This window comes from Lithobates pipiens, unplaced genomic scaffold (assembly GCF_037356315.1).
Source record: "Lithobates pipiens isolate NorthernLeopardFrog02 unplaced genomic scaffold, aLitPip1_a1.2 Scaffold_8, whole genome shotgun sequence".
Classification (NCBI taxonomy): domain Eukaryota; kingdom Metazoa; phylum Chordata; class Amphibia; order Anura; family Ranidae; genus Lithobates; species Lithobates pipiens.
In genome coordinates, this window is record NW_027507903.1 from 597,586,442 (window position 1) to 597,611,548 (window position 25,107).

General features: G+C 44.7%; 1 protein-coding gene across 2 annotated transcripts in view; it reads right to left on the reverse strand.

Moving 5' to 3' along the window:
• The window catches only part of ARRB2 (arrestin beta 2), a 113,140-nt gene that overhangs the window by 24,167 nt on the left and 63,866 nt on the right, over positions 1 to 25,107 (reverse strand). For both annotated transcript variants that reach the window (XM_077470494.1, XM_077470493.1), the window contains 3 exons: positions 22,502 to 22,698; positions 22,218 to 22,277; positions 13,382 to 13,449 (listed from right to left, as the gene is read on the reverse strand). In XM_077470494.1, coding sequence (XP_077326620.1) covers positions 13,382 to 13,449; positions 22,218 to 22,277; positions 22,502 to 22,698 — 325 coding nt within the window. The remainder of the gene's footprint in view (positions 1 to 13,381; positions 13,450 to 22,217; positions 22,278 to 22,501; positions 22,699 to 25,107) is intronic.

A 25,107-nucleotide genomic window follows, 5' to 3' on the forward strand; every position in this document is an offset into this window, starting at 1 on the left:
ATTGAAACACCCCCCATCAATTGCAGCCTCACTGTGCCCACTGACCCCCACTTGCGCGTATCTCTCTGGGTGCTGATAGACCTGATTAGAGTATCTGGCTCTAATCAGGTGCTTCAAAAAGTACCACCCTTCCAGCCCCTGCCAGGAATCCATGTGTCCGGCATCCTGAAAGGGGCCGGGCGCATGGATGGGGGGCACCCACAGTGCATGGGCTGCCACTGGCAGGTACTCTATACCAACGGGTCAATAGCTTGAAGCAAAATTTGCCTCCAACTTTGTGTCCACGGAGCTCACATGGGTAAGGTGGTCCAGCTGGGCCTCTGTAAACGTAGGCTGCTCTCCCACTCCCGTATACAGACTGGCTTACCCCTAGACTCTGCCGATTGCACATCTCATACAAGACTGAGATTGAGTGTGGAATAGGGGCAGCCGACATACACAGCTTCTCAAATGAAGTCTGTATCGCCAGTCATCCATCAGGAAGCAACCAAATTGGTCACAGAGCCAGTCCAGGGAATACCAGACTCTGTTCTTGTATGAATCTACCACAACACACCTAGCCGCCCCTTGACCATGTACCAAAATAGGAGAGATGTTTCCCAGGAATGAACCAGGGGAAGCCTCCCAAAAGGAGCAAGGGGGGAGACAGGAGGAGACAATAGACCGTGTGCATTATAAGCAACCCATATTATCAGAGCAAGGGTGGAGACAGGGGACACAAAATCTGAAAGACCCCGATGTTCTCTGGAGAGCCGTAACCAAGACATTTAACTAGTACTGGGGTATATATTCTAGACACTTTGCAGTCTTGCACAAAAACAGAACTACAACATGAAACATAGACTACCATGACTGTAGAAACAATCCTTGCGGCTGCTGCCTCACGTTTCTTCCTCCTTTTGGCAGCACGAGATGTAAAGACAAGACAAAGCTGCTGATGAGCAACATTCAACCCGGGTGCCGCCTGCCCTTCCTGGGCTCTTCTGGCAGCACAAACCAGGATTCCCGACTTGTGCCGACAACTCAAGTAGACCCTGAGTGTCTGAACTACCTCTAGAGTAGGCAGTGATCTTTCTCCTAACGACCGTGGATTAGGAGAAAAATAAAAGGCAAGATGCTGATTCAAGTGAAAAACTAGAAACCCCTTTAACCACTTGCCTACAGGGCACCAACACCCCCTTCGTGCCCAGGCCATTTTTCAGCTTTCAGTGCTGTCGCACTTTGAATGACAATTGCGCGGTCATGCTACACTGCACCCAAACAAATTTCCTTCACGCAAATAGAGCTTTCTTTTGGTGGTAATCTGTGATGGGTTTTTTATGTTTGACAAAAAAAAAAAATAATTTTGAAAAAAACTTTTTTTTTTTACTTAGTTTGCCATTAAATTTTGTAACAAAGTAATTTTTCTCCTTCTCCTTGATGATGTGTGCTGATGAGGCAGAACTGATTAGATGGCACTGATAAGGAGGCACTAATATGCCGCACTTATGGGCACTGATAGGTGGCACTGATGAGCAGTAATAGACGGCACAGATAGGCAGTACTGGTGGGCGACACTGATGGGCATTGGCAGCAGTGATGGGCACCCCTAGGAAAGTAAACCCTTCTATTATTTTCAGCCAAGAAAGCTGCCATCTTGGCCTCTGTTTACAACTGCCATGGTGCTGCACATGTGATCATGTGATGGCTCGGTCATGCTATACTGTACGCAAACAATTTTTTTTTATTATTTTCTTCACACAAATAGAGCTTTCTTTTGGTGGTATTTAATCACTGCTTTTTTTGTTGTTTTTTTTGTAAAAAAGTAAAGACCCAAAATTTAGAAAAAAAAATGTTTTTTTTTTTTTTTTACTTAGTCTGCCAGCAAATTTTGTAACCAAGTAATATTTCTAATGAGGATAAATAGAAAATTCTGAACAGCCGCACTCCAAAGGAAATTTCTTTTGCCTTTTATTGAAAAACAGGATCACAGGGTACAAGCCACAGCAAAGCGATACAAATTTTTTTCTCCTTCACCGATGTGTGCTGATGAGGCGGCACTGATTAGGTGGCACTGATATGCCGCACTTATGGGCACTGATAGGTGGCACAGATAGGCAGTACTGAAGGGCACTGATCAACAGCAGTGATGGGCGGCACGGATAGCCAGCACTGACTGGCATCGCTAATGGGCACCGACTGGTGATACTGTTGGCACTATATGAGGATCAGTGCCCTGATTACATGCGTAGATTCCGCTGATTGGCTCTCCTCGCCTCACACTTTTTGTTGCATTTCCTATGTTAGTACAACTAATATTTGAGATCAGCAATCTTGGTGTGCTGGCCATATTTGCGATTCTGCATTTATATGGTGTGCACCCTCAAGTCACGAAATGTGAAGGTGTGGATTTCTGTCCACATAATAATCGTCTAGAATCAACATGAGAGGAGAATCACTCAGACCAGTTCACCAGAACAGGTAAGCAATGTTTGCCTCTGCTTTCTTGCACCACTCTGCATATGAATGAATGATTTGTATAGCGCTGCAATGCGAACTGAATCGCCTCAAGGTGCTCAATCTGTCCTGTGTTGTCTAGCTTCTTAGAATAGGTAGGTCTTGAGTTTTTTTCCTGAAGGCCTGATGGTTTTCTTCCATGCGGATGTAAGTTGGTAGAGTGTTGGTCTTTGGACTGCAAATCTTCGTTCTACCTTTGATTTGTAGCGGGATTTGGGAATGAGGAGGAGGTTTTGGTTAGATGATCGGAGACTGCGATTGGGTGTGTAGTGTGTTATCTTCTCGCGTAGATATTGGGGAGCGTTTCCTTGTATGCATGTGTGGGTGAGGCAGAGGGTCTTTAATGTAATCTGATTCTTTACGGTTGGCCAATGTAGGCTCCTCAGAGATGGATTCCCAGGGTTTTTTTCCTGTTATCAGTCTTGCCGTGTTTTGGATGAGTTGTAAGCACGCACGTTGATGTTGGGGTAGTCCTATGTAAAGGGAGTTTGCGTAGTTAATTCGGGAATTAATGATCGTTCCAACTACTGCTGCTTTGTCCTCTGTTGGAATGAAGGGGATGAGTTTACGTAGCAGGCAGAGGAGATGGGGAGATCCGCTGACTAATGATCCAATTTGTGCATCCATTGACATTTCTGAGTCAAAGATGACTCTGAGACTCTTGGCTTTGGTGCTTGGAGAGATGGTCTGTCCAAAGATGGTGGGAGGTGTCCATGGGGTCTTAGTTTTGGAATTTTGGTTTGCGTGTAGGAGAAGAAGCTCTGTCTTTGATTTGTTGAGTTTGAGGGAGCTAGTGGTCATCCAGTCGTTTATCAAAGTGAGGCATTTTTCTAGTTGCTGATGACGGTCTTTTTGTCCGTTGATGCGAAAGTAGAGCCGAGTGTCATCAGCGGGGGGGAAAGCACTTCTGATGGAGAATCAGCATGGCGGGGACACAATCTACCAGTTGACCCGATTGACTTGTTGCTGACTCTCTAGCTAAAATGATGCTGGACCGTCCTCCAGCCAGGAAATGAGGTGGGCTCTGACTTGCTGCAACATCTAACATACACTGAAAGGTGCTCACAGTGTGCAGTGAATTTAGAGTAAGCAAATTCAGTACAGGAGAGGAGCCTGTACAACTGTGCAAGACTGAAGGTAAGGATGAATGAATTAAAGTGAATTAACCACTTCCCGACCAGCGCACGACGATGTATGTCGACAGAATGGCACGGGCAGGCATATTGGTGTACATGTACGTCCAATCTTCAATGCCGCCCTGCCAACGGGAGCGCGCCGCCGGCGGCGCGCTCCCGCGCTGGTCGGGACCCCCGTGAGTCCGGTCGCGGGACCCGCGGACTCGATCGCCGTGGGCATCCCCGCGATCGTCTCACGGGACGGCTGAATGGAGGAAATGCCGTGTAAACAGCATTTCTCCATTCTGCCTAGCAACTAGTGACGCTGATCTCTGCTCCATGTGATTGGAGTAGAGATCAGTGTTCACTAAATGAAAGCCCAACCCCCCCACAGTTAGTAACACACCCCTAGGAACACTTAACCCCTACACTGCCACCCACTGGTTAACCCCTACACTGCCACCCACTGGTTTACCCCTTCACTGCCACCCACTGGTTTACCCCTTCACTGCCAGTGTCATTTACACAGGAATCAATGCATTTATATAGCAGTGATTACTGTATAAATGACAATGGTCCCAAAAATGTGTCAAAAATGTCCGATGGGTCCCCCACAATGTCGCAGCCACAATAAAAATCGCTGATCGCCGCCATTACTAGTAAAAAAATAAAAATAAAAAATTATTAATAAAAATGCTATAAAACTGTCCCTATTTTGTAAACTCTATAACTTTTGAGCAAACCAATCAATAATCGCTTAAACCAAAAATATGTAGAAGAATACGTATCGGTCTAAACTGAGGGAAAAAAATGTTTTTTTATATATTTTTGGGGGATATTTATTATAAACAAAAAGTAAAAAATAATGCGTTTTTTTTTCAAAATTGTCGCTCTATTTTTGTTTATAGCGCAAAAAATAAAAACCGCAGGGGTGATCAAATACCACCAAAAGAAAGCTCTATTTGTGGAAAAAAAGGACGTCAATTTTGTTTGGGAGCCACGTCGCACGACCAAGCAATTGTCAGTTAAAGCGACGCAGTGCCGAATCGCAAAACGTGGTCTGGTCTTTGACCAGCAAAATGGTACGGTCTGAAAGTGGTTAATAAGCGAGAAGGTTAATGTAGTAAAAGCATTTTGCACTTCGTGAAAAGAAGTCTCTTTGTGGTCTTTCAACTGACATTATTTGCACCAAATGACTGTATGGATGTTACTAGCGAAGCAGTTTCCAACCACAGATTGCCAAACAATATAACTGCTTCTTCTCTGTGACACATCCGCAGAGTGAGACAGCGGTGGCTGTCAGAACCGAGGAAGGGACTATCTATAGGAGAATCAGTCTTTCTCACAAAGTTCTGTGGAAGAGCGTCTTTAGTCATCCATAATGGACTGGGGGTTATTAAACTGACAGGTCACTGCAGACACATACCCTACACAGGGTCAGACTAGATCAACTTACACCCAACTTTCCGACAGATGTGACTCAGGTCTTCCAACATAACCCCACCCTATATTCTGCTTCCAAGCCCCCTTCTACCTTTGCAACGAAAGCAGATCTCCAGCCAAACTGCTACACGCAGGGCTGGAATCCATGTACGCAAAACTGGTTTTACTGATCATTTTTAAAAATTGTGGTCAGCCGCTCTTGCGAGTGACAAATTTGTCCCGTTACATGTTCTGAAGAGTGAAACCACTAGGCACGCTTTGAGCGTCACGACTTCCTGTGTCATTTGCTTACCTAAACATGTGAAATGTACAAAAAGTTTGGTTCTACTGACAGATAACTGATCCCCACACATTTTTATTTTTATTTTTTTAATCCCATGTGACACATACCGTAATGCTCAAATATAATTTTAAATAAATCCACCTTAATCTTATATCCAAAATTAGATAATAGTAATTTGCGCCCCCTTTTGACCATCATACTACACTACACTGACCACTACACTACACTGACCACTACACTACACTGACCACCATACTACACTACACTGACCACCATACTACACTACACTACACTGACCACCATACTACACTGACCACCATACTACACTGACCACCATACTACACTACACTGACCACCATACTACACTACACTGACCACCATACTACACTACACTGACCACCATAGACATAACTAGGCATGATGGTAATTGTAGTTCCTGAATAACTGGAGGGCCATAGTTTGAAAACCCCTGGTGTAAGCTATCGTACAGGCAGGCAGTTTCACACTCTGGCAGGAAGAATCAATGAATTGGCATGCAATGCCAAGCTGCTGCTAATAAAGCAATCAGAATATTGGCATGCATTAAAATAGGGGATCAACTCCAGAGATAAAATGATAATTCTTGCACTCTACTAGACTCTGGTCCGGCTGCACCTGGAATATGCTGTCCAGTTCTGGGCACCAGTCCACAGGAAGGATGTACTGGGAATGCAGCGAGTACAAAGAAGGTCAACAAAGCCAATAAAGGGTCTGGAGGATATTAGTTATGAGGAAAGGTTGCGAGCACTGAACTTATTCTCTCTGGAGAAGAGATACTTGAGTTGGGATATGATTTCAATATACAAATACCGTACTGGTGACTCCACAATAATAAAACTTTTTCGTGGAAGGGAGTTTAACAAGACTCGTGGCCACTCATTAAAATTAGAAGAAAAAGAGGTTTAACCCTAAACTACATAGAGGGTTCTTTACTGTAAGAGCAGCAAGGATGTGGAATTCCCTTCCACAGGTGGTGGTCTCAGTGGGTAACATCGAGAGTTTCAAGAAATTATTAGTTCAGCACCTGAACGACCGCAACATACAGGGATATACAATGTTATACTGACCTATCATCACACACATAGGTTGGACTTGATGGACTTGTGTCTTTTTTCAATCTCACCTATGTAATTATCACAACGCTCAACAGCGGCATGGTAGTTCATTGAGAACTACAAGCCAACAGCTGCAAAGGATGCCGGTACTTGTAGTTCATTCATTCATCAAGCTGTGTGCATGAATGACGTGGCCATGTGGGCGGAGCCCCACATGGCCACGCGGTTTATAAAAAAGGGACAGCTAGTACAGGAAATTTCTAATACTGCTGTCACACATTACAGAATATCTTGTGTTTTTTTTTTTCTTTTTTACAAAGGGTCTTCTTGCCAACCTCTGGCAGCAAGATCCAGCATATAAACATAGGTACATCGTTACATCCTTTTGTAAGAAGCCTTAAAAAGAATTTTGCAGAAAATGATAGCAGAGGGCTCACTTTGTGCAACCTAATGCACCCAATCTTGCATCTGCTATGCTGGGGAATTGCCCAATGTAAACCTATATGTTTTTCCGCCATTGGAGCATATTTGAACAATATTTTATTAGGGGTTCTGCCTTATGTGTATTTTTTTTTCTCTACTGGTTGAACTCAATGGACTTTAACTTAAGTTTTTTTCCCAGACTTTTTCGGTTCCTCCGACAGTTAAATTGGGCCATTCCAGTTTTCTGTTCTCTGCTGCTCTTCTCACCATGTGTTTTACGTTTTATTTTACTTTTGTATTGTTCATTATCTTATTTTTGTATCAATAAATCTGTATTTTTATAAGGCTTCATGTACACGAGACGTTGTTCAACCTCTCCTGAAAGATTTAACTTGACAGCCAGAAACCGGCATCTAAAAATGGGCGTTTAGCCGCGTTTGTGTCTAGAAGCGTTTGAAGAAAAAACTTTTTTTTCTTTCTTCAAAATAGCCAAAAATTAAAAATGCCTGTAAACGAAACGCTGCTAAACACGAGTTGCCGCGTTTGAAATATCTCTAAACGCAGCTTCTCAACGCATTTTTTTGAGTACCAGTAAAGGCTCAGGAGCAGTTGAAAACAATGCCCAACTGCTCCTAAACGTACGTTTACCAGCAGCTCTGTACAAGTTTAATCACTGCTTATGGTCCGTTAAAATCCCAATCCTGAAGAACATTCTATGCATCAAGATAAAAAAAACATTGTGTGCAGCAGCACCCTAATACTTACCTGAGCCCCATCTCAATCCAGGTGTGCCTTGGCCGTTTGGGACTCTGCCTCCCGATTGGCTAAGATACAGCAGCGGCGCATTTGGCTCCCACTGCAATCAAAGTCAGTTAGCCGAGAGAGAGGGAGAGAGAGGCCGAGAGAGAGAGAGAGAGAGGCCGAGAGAGAGAGAGAGAGGAGGCCGAGAGAGAGAGAGGCCGAGAGAGGCCGAGAGAGAGAGAGGCCGAGAGAGAGAGAGAGGCCGAGAGGGCAGAGAGAGGAGAGGCCGAGAGAGGCCGAGAGAGGAGGAGAGAGAGAGGCCGAGAGAGAGGAGAGAGAAGGCCGAGAGAGAGAGAGAGAGAGAGAGGCCGAGAGAGAGAGAGAGAGAGAGGCCGAGAGAGAGAGAGAGAGAGGCCGAGAGAGAGGCCGAGAGAGAGGCCGAGAGAGGAGAGAGGCCGAGAGAGAGAGAGAGAGGCCGAGAGAGAGAGAGAGGCCGAGAGAGAGAGAGAGAGGCCGAGAGAGAGAGAGAGGCCGAGAGAGAGAGAGAGAGGCCGAGAGAGAGAGAGAGGCCGAGAGAGAGAGAGAGAGCCGAGAGAGAGAGAGAGGCCGAGAGAGAGAGAGGCCGAGAGAGAGAGAGGCCGAGAGAGGCCGAGAGAGAGAGAGGCCGAGAGAGAGAGAGGCCGGAGAGGCCGAGAGAGAGAGAGGCCGAGAGAGCCGGAGAGAGAGAGGCCGAGAGAGGCCGAGAGAGAGAGAGAGGCCCGAGAGAGGCCGAGAGAGAGAGAGGCCGAGAGAGGCCGAGAGAGAGAGAGGCCGAGAGAGGCCGAGAGAGGCCGAGAGAGGCCGAGAGAGAGAGAGGCCGAGAGAGGCCGAGAGAGAGAGAGGCCGAGAGAGGCCGAGAGAGAGAGGCCGAGAGAGAGAGAGGCCGAGAGAGAGAGAGGCCGAGAGAGAGAGGCCGAGAGAGAGAGGCCGAGAGAGCGAGGCCGAGAGAGAGAGAGCGAGCGAGGCCGAGAGAGAGAGCGAGAGAGGCCGAGAGACGAGAGAGAGGCGAGAGAGCGAGAGAGAGGCCGAGAGAGAGAGAGAGAGAGGCCGGAGAGAGAGAGAGAGAGGCCGAGAGAGAGAGAGAAGAGGCCGAGAGAGAGAGAGAGAGAGGCCGAGAGAGAGAGAGAGAGAGGCCGAGAGAGAGAGAGAGAGAGGACGAGAGAGAGAGAGAGAGAGGCCGAGAGAGAGAGAGAGAGGCCGAGAGAGAGAGAGAGAGCCGAGAGAGAGAGAGAGAGGCCGAGAGAGAGAGAGAGAGGCCGAGAGAGAGAGAGAGAGGCCGCGCGAGGGAGAGGCCGCGCGAGGGAGAGGCCGCGCGAGGGAGAGGCCGCGCGAGGGAGAGGCCGCGCGAGGGAGAGGCCGCGCGAGGGAGAGGCCGCGCGAGGGAGAGGCCGCGCGAGGGAGAGGCCGCGCGAGGGAGAGGCCGCGCGAGGAGAGGCCGCGCGCGGGGAGAGGCCGCGAGGGAGAGGCGCGCGAGGGAGAGGCGCGCGAGGGAGGAGGCGCGCGAGGCAAACCATGGCTCCGTGTCTGAATGGACACAGGGAGGGGCCAGGAGTGCTGTAGAAGGACCTGAGAAGAGAATTGGAGCTGCTCTGTGCAAGATCACTACACAGAGCAGCTAAGTATAACCCTTTTTTTTTCCTTTAAAAATAACAAAGAGACTTTAGTATCACTTTAATGTGGTAGTAAACTCTGTAAAAAAAATAAAAATAAAAAATCTGTCCCCTGCAAGTGAATGTCATAAATGTGCATCGCATATTAGCACATTTGAAAAACTTGTCTTGAAATAAAAACCCTCCAGCAGAGTGTTGACAAAGCTTCCATCTTTGAATGGTGAGCCATAACGTCACTCCCGTGCACAGGAGTCACAGCGCTGTGAAGGGATGGCATACTCAGTATGCCGCCCTTCAGGGTGCATTGCACATGTGCCGGTGAAGTCACCAACTGCAGGAATTAGAATCTCTTAAAAGGTGCATGTTTACAAGATATTCCTTGTACGTACAGGAAAAGCAATGTAACTATAGGTTTGATTTACTAAAACTGGAGACTGCAAAATCTGGTACACTTCGGCATAGAAACCAATCAGCTTCCAGGATTTTTTTTTTATTTTTTTTGTAAAAGCTTAATTGAACAAGCTGAAGTTAGAAGCTTATAGGCTACCATGTACAGTAGGGTGCAACGGATAGTCCCGATCCGTGATCCAAAACGGGTCACCCCGCCTCGGATCGCCACACGCCGGCTCTGCGGTCACGGCCTTAGGAAAGGCCACGGCTTCAGCCTAGCTCCAAAGCGGCGGCCATCTTTCTACGCCCAGGCCGTTTACAATGTGATCGCTCCGTCAAAAGACGGAGCGATCACTTGTAAACAAACTGGCATCATGTCATGACGCCAGTTCTCCTCTCCCCTCTCTCTGTACTGATCTGTAGAGTGGAGGGGGAGAGATCGGATGGATGCAGCCTACTCTGCAATACCCTGCCAATACCCAGCAATACTCTGCCGATACCCTGCCAATACTCCTGCCGATACTCAGCGATACCCTGCCGATACTCAGCCATGCTCAGCCAATATTACAGTGGGGGAGACTGTGGATATTACAGTGGGGACTATATGGCGGTGGAATTTTCACAGGTTTTTGCAAATTCAATTATTTGCTGATCCGAAAAATGATCCGATCCGTGACTCTGATCCGATGAACGATCCGACCCACGAGTTTCTTGATCCGTTGCACTCCTAATGCACAGCTGCACCAGATCTTGCACTCTCCAGGTTTTAGTAAATCATCCTTATGCAATGTTCGATAACAAAAGATCGGACTTTCAGGCAGCTAATCCAGACATGCATGGCCAGCCACCATCTGCCTGTAGGTCACAAAAGCCCTGAAAATGACCTATGTGTATTTAGGATTTCAGGACCACTGGGAAAGTAAACCCTCCCATTATTTTCAGTCAAGAAAGATGCCATCTTGGTGCTTGGTGCTGCACATGTGATCAGTTATGACACCATCCATTTGATGGTTTGACAGTTTGGTTGAGAGCACAACCAGTTACATTCCCGGCATGCCAGGATTGCTAACGTTTTTCTGAAACTGTTAATGGGTTGGGTTTAGTTCGGCTTTGAAGAAAACCTGGTACAAGACCGGGCCGCCAATCTTGACCTCCATCTAAAAATACTTATGGCTTGTATGGCATCACAAAGAAACAACCAGCCAACTTTCAATAAAGGCAATGGTAGACGCCATACATCTCATAACACGTTCCATTATGAACAAAGGTGTCTGCAGGTAATGTGCATTGCCTGCTTTTAAAACTTAAAATTTTCACTACATGACACCTTCACTGGTTTCAAAGTAATGTATATGGCTAGCTACCTTTTTCTTTTTTTTTTTTTTATTTCTTTCTTTTTTGTTAGACTGGACAATTAGTTACCAGCACATTGATCTACTGCATACCTTTTGATTTCAGAGCAGCCAGTATCATGAAAGCCTGTGCCGTGTGACTGCCAGAGGTGCAATTTTAGCTCCAATGAGGCTATTTCAAGCATCCTAATCTAATCTGCTACATTTAATCACCAGGCAACTTTGTGTACAAAGCAGGTGCAGTCTGACCTAAAGGTGTGATCTCTCGGAGGAACGCACGTATTGGGAAAGACACCTGCGCCGGTCCCCACGGACAACGCAGCGGTCCATGTTGAGCAGTCAGCTGATGCTCCGACCATCTCAAATAGATGCGAGCAAAGCCAGAGGCAAGAACAGGCAATGGAAATAACACCAACCTCTAATTTTACCAACCCACTCGGAAACAAGTCACCTTTACAATTATAACATTTTATAAACAATTTTCTCCGCCCTTATTGCGTCTGAGATGACACCACCAGGAGAAATTACCCATCATCATCTCTACATGGTTTTCCGATCTTACCGGGATAGAAACACAACCAGGTAAACAGGTTCTAAATAACAATGCATCCCTTGCCATACACTAGAAAACATATTCCTAAATAGGCCCAATACCGGCAAGTGAGCCAACAGTTTTAAGTATTACGTGTGTTTAGGGATGGGAATAATGGACTGTTTTTGATTAGGAGTTCTGGCCATTAAGTACATTGGGAGTCAATGGTGAAGGCCAGATTAAAAGGAAACTTTTTTTAAAGCCCAAGTTGGGTCTAGATTACAAATGTAAAAAAAAAAGGAAGGAAGGGGGTGACAATTGCCTCTGAAGGAGCTGGCGTGACTGGCGGAACCAGTCGGGCTCCCATTCCGCCAGCTTCTGGGATACATCCTCCCCCATCGCCTCCATTTATTTAAGGGACTTTGACTTCTATGGACATGGACTCATAAACCTCCACTTGCTGTAAGTACAGCTTGGACCCCTCAAGATCCACATGGATGGCCAAGTACATTTTCTCTACTTGAGTGTTGTATGGCTGGGAAACTCTTCTTTGATCTAAACCAGTGATTCTCAACCAGGGTTCCGTGGAACCCTAGGGTTCTTCCAGAGGTTGCTAGGGGTTCCCTCAGCATTGGGCAATTTCTGCCTCACAGATAAGTTCCCACTCACACCATTGATCTTTTTGGCTATCTGTGAGGAGGTTATTCTTCCCAATGACCACAAGTGTAAGGACCATTCTTTCCACTGACCATCACACTAATGTATCAGGAGTTGTAGAGTTCTAAAATTTAGCAGGGGTTCCCCCAGACCAGAGAACTATTTCAAGGGTTCCTCTGTGTTGAAAAGGTTGAGAGAGGCTGATCTAAACGGACGGCTCCAACACTGGGCAATGATGAATTACACACAACAAAGTTGGAGAAGTTCTCTTGTGTCTACCTAGTTGCCCACAAAGGGAGGGCAGAAGATGCTATACTATAAGCTATATGTGATGATAGGGGCATCTCTCCCAGCCATAACATTGTTTACATGTGGATTGGTCCCCCTTACAGTCTAGATTATTAGTAATTTTTCTTTATTCTTACATGTATCAGACCAATTTGTCAGGTCCCCTCATACAATACACATTTATCTCGGGATACATTGCACATTTTTCATATTGAGGTTGAGCTTAGTCTGGTTTTCATTCTCTTTTTTTTTTTTTTTCACCCAACATAAAAATAGAGCACAAGGGACATAAAACGTACAAGATACGCCATACATATATGTCACATTATAGCTTCTATGAATGACACAGGAGCCATCACTCACCAGTCCCCCATTTAGAGATCCTGTATCAGTCATAGAAGCTGTAGTATGGCTTCTATAAATGGTGGGTTTGGCAGGAAAGGGCGGGCATAATCAAGCTTTCCTAATGAGAGCTCCTGATGGCCATCAGTTGTACTAACCCCCCCCCCCCCCCCCCCCCCCCGCACAAGAAGATTATGACAGCAGGGGCAGGATGGAAACAAAAAATAAAAATTATCCTAAAAATCTAAAAGAATCCACACAAGAAACACGTAATGCTAAAATGTAAGTCATGTCCTTTGTGCTGATTTTTAGATTTGTAATTTAGCTGTCTTCATGACCTATGGGCTAAATACGAGAAAATAGAAGCAGGTATGGCACCCCTTTGGCTGCTATATGGTACAACAACATGTATGACTGGCAGCTACTGATGAGTTAGGTGAATTCCATTTTGATCATTACAGCTTATTACACTGGCTTGTGACTTGTAGGTCTACACATTAAAGTTCAGCAATTCCTATGTGTAAAAACAAGCCATAACCAGAACCTGTATATAACAATGTCTGCATCCGGCCATACCTTTTGTGCATCTTCTCCTCCATGGACTTGGCGCAAAAGGCACGTATTTCATAGTCAACACCGCAGGCCTGAGGACAGAAAGTTAGAGTGAAAATTGCATGAGGGTTTAGTTTCTTTGTTTAAAGAAAATTGACAGTAGCCCTTTACACCCTCTTAAATTATTGTATGCATGTTATACGGAACGCAAATGCAGACTTTGGACTGTAAGGCCATCCAAAACCTTCATGGCCTGGCAACCACCCTCACTTATTTTCCTTAAGGCTCCCTATTACAGTAATTGGTCAAGAGGAAGAAGCAGGACAGAGTGTTAGGATTAAAGCACTCAGCATTTGAAAGAAAAAAAAGACCAGGGTTATGGGGGATGCAACCCTTACAAGCCCAAAACCCAAGGGGGTTCCTGTGTGAATGCCAACAAGTGCTTTCATGGTAACACTGCATGCCCCCGTCCAGAATGCCATAGTCTGAAAATCAACAAAAAAAAATTTAAGTGTGTGCTGGCACATATATTACACACATACACATAATATATATTTATTACACACAGACACACGAGCTGCACTAACCGTAATGTAAAAAAAGAGCATGGTCATTCAAATGTCACATGTTGGTAGAGTAACTCTTCCTCTATAGTGACTTCTCTTTTTCATTGCAGGTTAATAATGGATTCCAGGCAGAAGCAACATGACGTCATTGAGTTCCTCACAAAAACAGGGTGCAGGCTGTCCTACATCCACAATAGGCAACAATGTTTATGAAGGTGACACCATTTCCAAGAGTCATCAATGACAAGATATTGCCCTGGTCAAGGGTATCATCTCTGTAAAACATTCTGTAGCCTTCTATGGATGCTGAACAGATTGCACCACTCAATCCAGAACTAAATGTGGCTTCTGCTTGGAATCCATTATTTACCTATACACACACACACACACACACACACACACACACACACACACAAACACACACACACACACACGTTTATTAATTTTATCTATTACACACTATATACAGTTGTGCTCGTAAGTTTACATACCCTGGCAGAATTTATGATTTTTTGGCCATTTTTCTGAGAATATGAATGATAACACAAAAACTTTCTTCACTGATGGTTAGTGTTTGGCTGAAGCCATTTATTATCAGTCAACTGTGCTTCCTCTTTTTAAATCATAATCGCAACAGAAACTACCCATATGAGCCTGATCAAAAGTTTACATACCCCAGTTCTTAATACCTTGCATTGCCCCCTTTAAAATCAATGACAGCTTGAAGTCTTTTGTGGTATTTGTGGATGAGGCTCTTTATCTTCTCAGATGGTAAAGCTGCCCATTCCTCTTGGCAAAAAGCCTCCAGTTCCTGTAAATTCTTGGGCTCTGTTGCAATAACTGCACGTTTGAGATCTCCCCAGAGTGGTTTAATGATATTGAGGTCAGGAGACTGAGATGGCCACTCCAGAACCTTCACTTTATTCTGCTGTAGACAATGACAGGTCCACTTGGCCTTGTGTTTTGGATCATTCTCATGTTGGAACGTCCAAGTGCGTCCCATGAACAGCTTCATGGCTGATGAATGCAAATGAATGAATGAATGAATGAATGAATGAAATACTTGTATAGCGCACAATGCGAACTGAATCGCCTCTAGGCCTCCAGTATTTTTTGATAACATACTACATTCATCTTACCATCAACGTTGACCAAATTTGAAAATTTTGACCAAATTTCCTGTGCCTTGGTAGCTCACACATCCCCAAAACATCAGTGATCCACCACCGTGTTTCACAGTAGGTATGGTGTACCTTTCATCATAGGCCTTGTTGACTCCTCTCCAAATGAAGAGTTTATGGTTGTGGCAAAAAAAGTTTTGGTCTCATCACACCAAATGACTGTGTCAGAAGGTTTGAGGCTTGTCTCTGTGCTATTTGGCGTATTGTAAGCAGGATTTGCATAGTAATGGATTTCTTCTGGCGACTCGACCATGCAGCCCATCTTTCTTCAAGTGCCTCCTTATCGTGCATCTTGAAACAGCCACACCGCATGTTTCCAGAGAGTCCTGTATTTCACCTGAAGTTATTTGTGGGTTTTTCTTTGCATCCCAAACAACTTTCTTGGCAGTTGTGCCTGAAATTTTAGTTGGTCTACCTGACCGTGGTTTGGTTGCAACAGAACCCCTCATTTTCCACTTCTTGATTAGAGTTTGAAGACTGCTGATTGGCATTCTCAATTCCTTGGATATCTTTTTATTATTATTATTATTATACAGGTTTTATATAGCGCCAACAGTTTGCTCAGCGCTTTACAACATGAAGACAGACATTACAGTTACATTACAATTTGGTACAAGAGGAATCAGAGGGCCCTGCTCGTTAGAACTTACAATCTAAAATTTTTATATCCCTTTCTTGTTTTAATACAGTTCAACTACCTTTTCCCACAGATCCTTTGACAATTATTTTACTTTCCCCATGACTCAGAATCCAGAAATGTCAGTGCAACACGGGATGAAAGATGTAAGGGTCCATTAGGAGTCCAGAAACTCATTGACCTTTTATACACATACACTAATTACAAGCAAACAGATCACAGATGAGGATGGTTACCTTTAATAGCCATTCAAACCCATTTGTGTCAACTTGTGTGCATGTTATCAGGCCAAAATCACTGGGGTATGTAAACTTTTGATCAGGGTTATTTGGGTAGTTTCTGTTGTCATTATGATTTAAAAAAAGAGTAAACACAGTTTATTGATTATAAATGGCTTCAGCCAAACACTAACCATGAGTGAAAGAAATGTTTTTTGTGTTATTCATATTCTTTGAAAAATGGCCCATAATTCAAATTCTTCCAGGGTATGTAAACTTATGAGCACAACCGTATATGTGCAGAATACATAAATATGTAAACAATATTTAAGCAGTGTGAACTGAACTAAAAGTTCATTCTGACCAAGATATCCCCGTCATTTGTCTTTATAGGGAGTGAAAGCTTGCAAAAAGTTATGGCAACTGACTGGTTCAAAAGGTCAAAAAAAAAAAAAAAAACACATTTATAGAAGCATTGAACACACCTATTTTAAAATTAGAATGTGGTTCAAGATAATAATTTAGCACATATTATACATTTTTGAGAATGAAGGAAAAATGCACTTGTATTTAGATTTTTTTTTTGTCACTATCCGGTCTCCTGAGAAATCCAAACAAACCATGGTTTCCCATATCTTAAAGCAGTCCTATAAGAAAATACAAAATCTATCATCATCACCCATAGGGAAAGTGTAAGAATCTGAGGATATAGGTGTGGGTAAGCTTTTGCCATAATCAGATATGCACAGCAAACTTGCAGATTAGGGGCACACACCTAGGTCATTCCGTATGGTCCTTCAGCAAGGACCACTTCCTGCCCCCGGCATTGCTGCACCCCCATTTCTGATTCCTGCAGATCCCGTAGCAGTCCACTTCAACCACTGATGATGCAAATCTTGTGTTACATTGACTTTGTATGTCTTTTTGGCAAAAACCCCCAACTTCTAAAAATTAAAAAAAAAAAAAAAAAAAAAAAAATTGATAGGAATTGAATGTACCTTTCTGTAATCATTTTTATTTCCCCTATAGACCTCATTATGCAGCCAACGGTGACAGACAAGGGAGAATCAGTGATCAGGTAGGGCCACATCTGCCCGAATGTCGGGGGCAGGGGTGGACTGACCATTGGGGCATTGCCCGAGGGCCCCATCAGGGTTGCCAGCCTCAGTAAAACCAGAGACAGTATGTAAAAATGTGTGTTTTTTTTTTTTTTTACATCTGTCTCTGAAATGTCCCTTACCGACATCCTTTTGGTCTAAAAATCCAGAGATTATAACTGCCCCGCCTCTCCATCCAGTACCTTCTCAGCTAATAGAAACATGTAACAGAATACTGTGTGATTGTATAGTGTGTGATTGTGTGTGTGTGATTGTGTGTGTGTGTGTGTGATTGTGTGTGTGTGATTGTGTGTGTGTGTGTGTGATTGTGTGTGTGTGATTGTGTGTGTGTGTGTGTGATTGTGTGTGTGTCTCCATAATCTCCGATTGCCCGGGGGCCCCATAATCTCCTATTGCCCGGGGGCCCCATAATCTCCTATTGCCCGGGGGCCCCATAATCTCCTATTGCCCGGGGGCCCCATAATCTCCTATTGCCCGGGGGCCCCATAATCTCCTATTGCCCGGGGGCCCCATAATCTCCTATTGCCCGGGGGCCCCATAATCTCCTATTGCCCGGGGGCCCCATAATCTCCTATTGCCCGGGGGCCCCATGAGTTGTCAGTCTGCCCCTTGTCGGGGGCCAGTGCCAGAGTAGAAATGCCAAAGAAAGGTAAACATCTGACACCTGTCTTCTGTAATTCTGTGCAGTTCATACTGAAACAAGAACTTCCTGAAAGGTGAATGAGGGTTGGATCTATTTTTAAACGCCCGTGGCATTTCCTATAGCAGGAATGTTGAACTGAAATAGCACCCATAACCAAAGCCAGCAAAATCTGGTAAAAGGTCACACAGTGAAAGGAGAACCTACAGCATTCCTAAAGAAAAAAATACTAGTCTGGGAAATCAATTCCATTTGAAAAGAGAAGAGAAAGCGAACCAGTTACGTGACCACACTCAAATAAAAACAAGTTTAGAAATCTTAATTGCAGCACTAGAAGATTAGCCTGTGGGAGAACGTTAGTGGAACAACCAACACCTATTCTATAAACGCACCACGTCAGGACTTTCTCTTCCTCCAGCACAACGCCTGCCCACAGACAATGTTTTGAACATTTCACATTTTCCACATTCTGTCATGTTACAACCAAAAACGTAAATGTCATTTATTGGGATTTTATGTGATAGACCAACACAAAGTGACACCGTATTTATCAGCGTATAACACGCGCCCCAAGTTTAGGAGAGAATTTAAAAGAAAAAAAAAAAAATTTAGGAGGGAAGTTTAAAGCGGTAGTAAACCCGCATTTTTTTTTTTTTTTTTTTTAAACCTGCAAAGCAAAAGGCATAATGAGCTAGTATGCACCGCATACTAGCTCATTATGAAATACTTACCTTAGAACGAGGCCCTGACATCTGGCCCGCATGCGCGCGGGAGATTGCAGTCCGGCCGGACGAGCGCTGCCGGATTTTCACGGAGAGAACCCCCTTGTGCACATGCGCCGCTGCAGTCAGCGGCGCATACCGAGGGGAATACCTCCTAAACCGTACAGGTTTAGGAGATATTTTTTTTACCTACAGGTAAGCCTTATTATAGGCTTTCCTGTAGGTAAAAGTAAAAAATGTGGGTATACAACCACTTTAAGGGGAAAAAAAAAAAACAAAAAAAAAAAAAAAACTTACATTTAACAGCCTTGTCTGTGGCTTTGCCATTTAAAAACGGCACCGCCGAGATACAGAGCGGATGTCCTGTGTATCTCGGCAGCGCTCGGTAATTCTCGGCCGCTCTCTTCGGCTTTCGGGTATTTTCAGCCGCACTCGGCCGTTCTTGGCGGCTTTCCGAAAGCCGCCGAGAACGACCGAAACTAGCCAAGAACGACCGAAGATAGGCGAAAATGGCCGAGTGCGGCCGAAAATACCCGGAAGCTGCAGAGAGCGGCAGAAAGGGTTACAAAGAGCGGGGGATCGGCGTATAACACGATAACCAGATTTTAGGGGGGGGGGAAGCGCGTGTTATACGCCCATAAATACAGTAATTGTGAAGTGGAAGGAAAATTATAAAATTTTATTTTTTTTACAAATAAATATGTGAAAAGTGTGGGGTACATTTGCATTCAGCCCCCCTGGAGTCAATACTTTGTAGAACTGCCTTTCGCCGCAATTACAGCAGCAAGTCTTTTTGGGGATGTCTCTACCAGCTTTGCACATCTAGAGAGTGATATTTTTGCCCATTTTTCTTTGCAAAATTGCTCAAGCTCTGTCAGATTGGATAGAGAGCTTCTGTGAACAGCAATTTAAGTCTTGCCACAGATTCATTTTACTATTTTTACATTTTATTCTCTAGGGTCTCTGCTAAAATATAAAATTGTGTGTGTGTCTAATAATGTAATATTATATATATATATATATATATATATATATATATATAAAAATAATGTTTGGGGTTCCAAGTCATTTTCTAGCAATAAATACAGATTTTAACTTGTAAGCAACAAATGTCAGAAATAGGCCTGGTCTTCAAGTAGTTAAAAGGAGAAGTTCATCTTTCGTAACATTACGCCCCTATTCAAGGTTTAACACGTTACAGACGCAGCTAGCGTCTGTTTCGACAGCAAGCGGGTGATCTTCTCCCCCTGCTCATGGTCACAATTTTTTTATTTTTATTTTTTTAACATGGCTGTGTGGGGCTCTGCCCGCTCAGCCGTGTCAGTTATTCACAGAGTTCTGTGAATGTGAAAACTAGAAGTACCGACAGCCTTTGCGGCTGTTGGCTTGTAGTTCTTCACGAACTACCATGGTGCTGTTGAGCGCTCTAGGTAGTTGATGGAGTATTCCTGTCAGTGTGTAACTGCCTGTCCATAAGAGGTAAGAGCAGACAGCTTGCACAGACAGTATGCAAGAGCCCTGCATTGCACCCACAACCTGCTGATTGCAGGCGCAATGCTTTGCAGGCTCCTAGTAAAACAAAATAATAAATGCACTTTTTTCCCACCTGCAAAATGATGTGAATTTTTATTTATTTTTTTCAAAGGTGAACTACTTATTATTATACAGCAGGGGTCTCCAAACTTTTTAAGGAAAGGGCCAGTTTTACTGTCCTTTATACTTTAGGGGGGCCAGACTGTGCCCAGTGAGAGTAAATAATGCCCGATCTTTGTTATTAAGTGGAGAATTAGTTGGTGTCAATGGGAGTATTAGTGTTCATTTTTGTTGTCAGTGGGAGGCATTATGCCCTATCGTTAGTGTCAGTAGAAGGAATAGTGTTCCAATGTTGGTGTCAGAAGCAGAGGAATAATGTCTCAGGGGCCGGCTAAATGCAAAGAAAAGGGCAACATCCGGCCCCGGGGCCGCAGATTGGAGATCACTGTTATACAGGATTTATATAGCGCCAACAGTTTACGCAGCACTTAACAATATAAAAAGGAGACAATACAGTTATAATACAATAAAATACAAGATGCTTAAGAGGGTCCTGCTCAGAAGAGCTTACAATCTAATAGGGTAGGTGTTACAAAAGGTTGTAACTTATGGTTTAGAATGAAGAGGAAAGGTAAGCGCCATTAAGTGCAGTATCACAGGGGGGAATTTAATGTAAAGATGAAAACACTTATGCCGCGTACACAAAACCGGACTTTCCGGCAGACTAGGTCCGACGGTCTTCCCGACGGACTTTTGGCGGAGTTCCGACGGATTTTCCAAACGAACTTGGCCACACACGAATGGACTAAGTCTGGTCGAAAGTCCGTTCGTTTTGAATGTGATGACATAAGACGGGAGTAAACAAAGAAGTTCAATAGCGAGTAGCCAATAGCTTCCCTTGTGTCGTATTTGGTCCATTGGACCAGCACACAGACAAATTGGGCCTAGTCTGCCAGAAAGTCCAGCCGTGTGTACACGGCATTACAGGATTAAAATGAATTATCGCCTTCCGCATGAAATGTAGTGAGTAGATGTTATGGGGATGGACCCTACAATGCAAGTCAATAGCAAACTCAGTGGTTGAAGTAGTAGGGGAGAGTTCTTGTCTTGCCTCTATTGTTTCTCAATCTGTTCCTGCATGTTGCTGTCCATCTAGTGACATTTCCACCCGCGTTCCACGCTGGTTTCATTTCCTGGTGGCCACAGGACGCCTATGAAGCCTGCAACTGGATGAAACCTCTCCCCGCGAATGGCCCTATACCAGTGATGGCGAACCTTGGCACCCCAGATGTTTTGGAACTACATTTCCCATGATGCTCATGCACTCTGCAGTGTAGTGGAGCATCATGGGAAATGTAGTTTCAAAACATCAGGAGTGCCAAGGTTCGCCATCACTGCCCTATACCGAATGACCGATTGGGACAAAAACTCCCCCCTCCAACGTCAACCACTGAGTTGGACTTGCATCGTAGGGTCCATCCCCATAACACCTACTCATCATGGACCAGATCCCGGCGGTATCCACAGGACAGAGGATCCAAGGCCAATATCTACATTTCATGTGGAAGGCGATAATTTTAATCCGGTAAGTTTTTATCTTTACATTAAATTCTCCCTTAGTGGCGCTTCCCTTTTTGTACTCAACAGAGCTGGCTATATACTCTGAGGACAGCAGCCTGAACTGCTTCCCACGCACCCCACAGACTACCCAACCCCAAGCACTATAATATCATTATAATATTTTCTTCTAAACTGGCCCTGTTGCTGGCATCCAAGTACTGTTATTTCATTTCAACTAGCTACTGTTGCTGGCATGCACCCCTTGTGCCTGAACATTTAAACTCAGGACTTATGCTTTAACCCTTGCAGTGAGGGCTCAACAAGAAGAATTTTCACATTACTTGGATTTGGGTTTCAAGCCCAAGTTCTGTTATAAGCAGCTCTTGAAAATAGGTTTTAAAGATGGTGCAGAGAACAGGCTTCATTCAGAAAAGGAAAAACCAGTGGGAAAAACCAAAATTTCGAGACTCGCTTCACTTCATTTCTCTAACCAAATTAACAGCTGTGACCCCTTTTACCAGGAAGGAAGTGAGGGGAAATCTCCACAACAGGAACATAAATCAAAAGAGCCGGACACAGGGAAGGTTGTGCCCCCGTAGAGAAAGATTCAGTAGATTCATTTACACCTTTTGGCTGGAGTTCCAGCAAGCCCAAACACCGGGACCTCAGCACAGGTATCACTCACCTTCCCAGTGTCCTCGGGTCCTGGCTGCAGCGTCACCGAACATGGCAAATTCTGTGGAATCTAAGCGAAGGAAGAACAAACAGGCAGTTTATATGTGAATAAAAAACAAATAAAAAAATTGGGAAAGAAGGGGATAAATAGATGTGAGCTGGATATGAAGGTAGTGGAAGATGTGAGCTGGATAATGAGGGGGGGGTGGGTTTGGATAAGTTGGATTTTAAGAAAAAGCACACAGAGGTGACTACAGGAAGTGGCAGTTGTATAGAAAAGGTTTAAAAACTAACGTTGAAATAGAAGGGATGTGCTTGCTCCCCTAGTTTCTTGACTAGGCGCTCCTGCAGTCGGGTGAGAGGCTTCTTCTCCTCTGGGAGCGGGGGAAATGCCTGAAAAGTCGAGATGAAGAGGTCCTTCCGGAACGACAGGCCCAAGACGTCGAGGTCCTCACGGCCATAACGGAAAGCACAGGTCAAGGTGACGAAGACTGAGGGGGGGAGAGAACGAGTGAGACGGGTAGAGCTCAGGATTGGTGGAGGGGAGAGATCAACTAGGCATGGTCAGTTGAGAACAGTGTTCTTTAATGTGCACCTGTGGTTCTGAAGCAAACAATATCCAAAAGAAGGCAGGTAGAGAAGAGGATGATGATAAAGTAAATTTTAAAAGAAAATCACTGCCTCCCATCTCAAATAAACTCAGCATCTAGATCAGTGGTCTCCAAACTGCAGCCTGGGGGCCAGATGTGGCCCTTTGCTTGCTTCTCTCCAGCCCTCAGGACACCATTCTTCCAACTGACATAATGATGAGGCACCATTCCTCCCACAAACACCATCAATGGGGCACTATTCCTCCTACGAAGACCAATGATGGTGCACCAATACCTCCCACTGACACTATTGATGGGGCACAATTCCTCCTACTAAGACCAATGTTGGAGCACTATTCCTCTCACTGACACCATCTATGGGGCACTGTTCCTCCTACTATGACCAATATTGGGGCATCATTCCTCCCATTGACATCATTGATAGGAGAAACAGTGCCCTAAGACCAATATTGGGGCATCATTCCTCCCACTGAAACCATCGATGTTCCACTATTCCTCCTGTTAAAACCAATAACGGAACAGTTTTTACTCCCACTGATGCCAAGATTATTTCTACTCACACTGGTCAAAGTCCAGCCCCCCTGAAGCCCAAAGGACAGTAAACTGGCCCTTTGTTTTAAAGGTTTGGAGACCCCTGATCTAGATGTTCCACCACCCATACAATTGGGCCAACTCCGTTTAAGCTACCATGGCCGCTATAGGAAGGTTAGGCTGTCAACAGTCTACCAAAAGCTGTTATGATAATGTTCCTGATATGGAAACAATTGGACATGCAGCCTCAAGTCTGAATTCTGCATGCAAAAGCACAGGGAAGGCTTTGCTTAGCTGCTAGAGGTGACCCAAGGATCGTGGCATCAAGTGCACAAAGCCGTACAGCGACAATCGGTGTTCTAAGATTCAAGTAACACATTTAATTTTCTTCTTGGGTTTAGATTCACTCAGATAAGGCTTTGAGTGATAATAAACCTTCAATTTTTTTCAAACTCATTTAGCAGCTGATTTAGACCCCTTTCACACTTTTACGACTTGAAGCAAAGTCTGTAATCTTGAGGTCTATGGACCTCAAGTCGCATCAAAGTCGTGCCCTTGGTCCAACTTGAGTCCCAGCACACAAGGGTATAAAGGGCATCAGAGTTGTGTTTCCCTACACTGTATACACCAACAGAAACACACAGCCCTGTAGCCTAGGATGGTAAGGCACTTACCTCCTCCTCTTCCCTCTACCCTTCACCAAGCTAACAGACTGGCTGGAGACTGCACTACCCGCTTGTAACGCTTTCCTGTGAAGACCAGAAGTTCAGAGAAACAATGCCAAGAGAGCAGGAGCCAGCAGAATTGAAAGTTGTAAACTGCAAGTGCTGGGATAAGAACTTTTATCAAATAGTTTATTTGGGAACGTTCAATTTTAATTGTGCTGGATGTGTAAAAGTGCCCATTAAATGACAAAACAAATCCAAAATAAAAAAAATCAAACAAACAGACAGGATTTTTAATGCAGAAGAGGCATACCATGATTCTTCTGCATTAAAGTTGCTTACTTGCCTGTCCTATACTGAGCTGCGCATGCACAGCTCAGTGTAGTATTTTGGCAATGCCAAGCTGACTGCATACCTGAGCATACAGAGGAGTGACATCATCTCGGCCCCAGCCAATTTAAACAGCCATACTCAGAAGCCACCGGGCTCCTGGAGATTGATGCGCTGGAGTATAAGAGAGTACAGCTCTGCTTTAAGACTGATGTTGACAGTTTGACGACACTGCAGGAGCAGGGCAGTGTACTACAGGGTTTGATGCGGATTAGCTGCACTTTCCCATAGAGTTCTATTAGGTCCTGTGATTTTGGTGTTGTTTCTGAAAGTGCACCAAACCTCCTGCATCTTTGGTGTGCTTTCAGAAAGTGCACCGGAACCGCAGGACCCAACAGAACTCTAATCTGCACCAAACCTGCAGGTACACTGCGCTGCTCCCCTGGTACAATCAAGGCACGCCACATCAGTCTGATATATGAGAAAGTATCCTGTTCCCTTTCTATTGTTCTCGTTGTGTGAAATCCCTGGTGTTCCGGCCGGTGCCTCTGCTTTCCTTCATTCCTAACACATTACCCAGTCCATATCAGTATAGATATCCAGCATGAGATTTTTCCCCACTGAGATCTGATGCGTTTTCAAAGGGTACTTCCCAAACTGGGGCATGGGTGCGTTAACGGTAAAGCGGCACTTTACTGTAGTTCTGGCTGCGATTTATGGCCGCTAGTAGGGTGCTTTTTATCGGCTAACAGCCAAAGAAAGG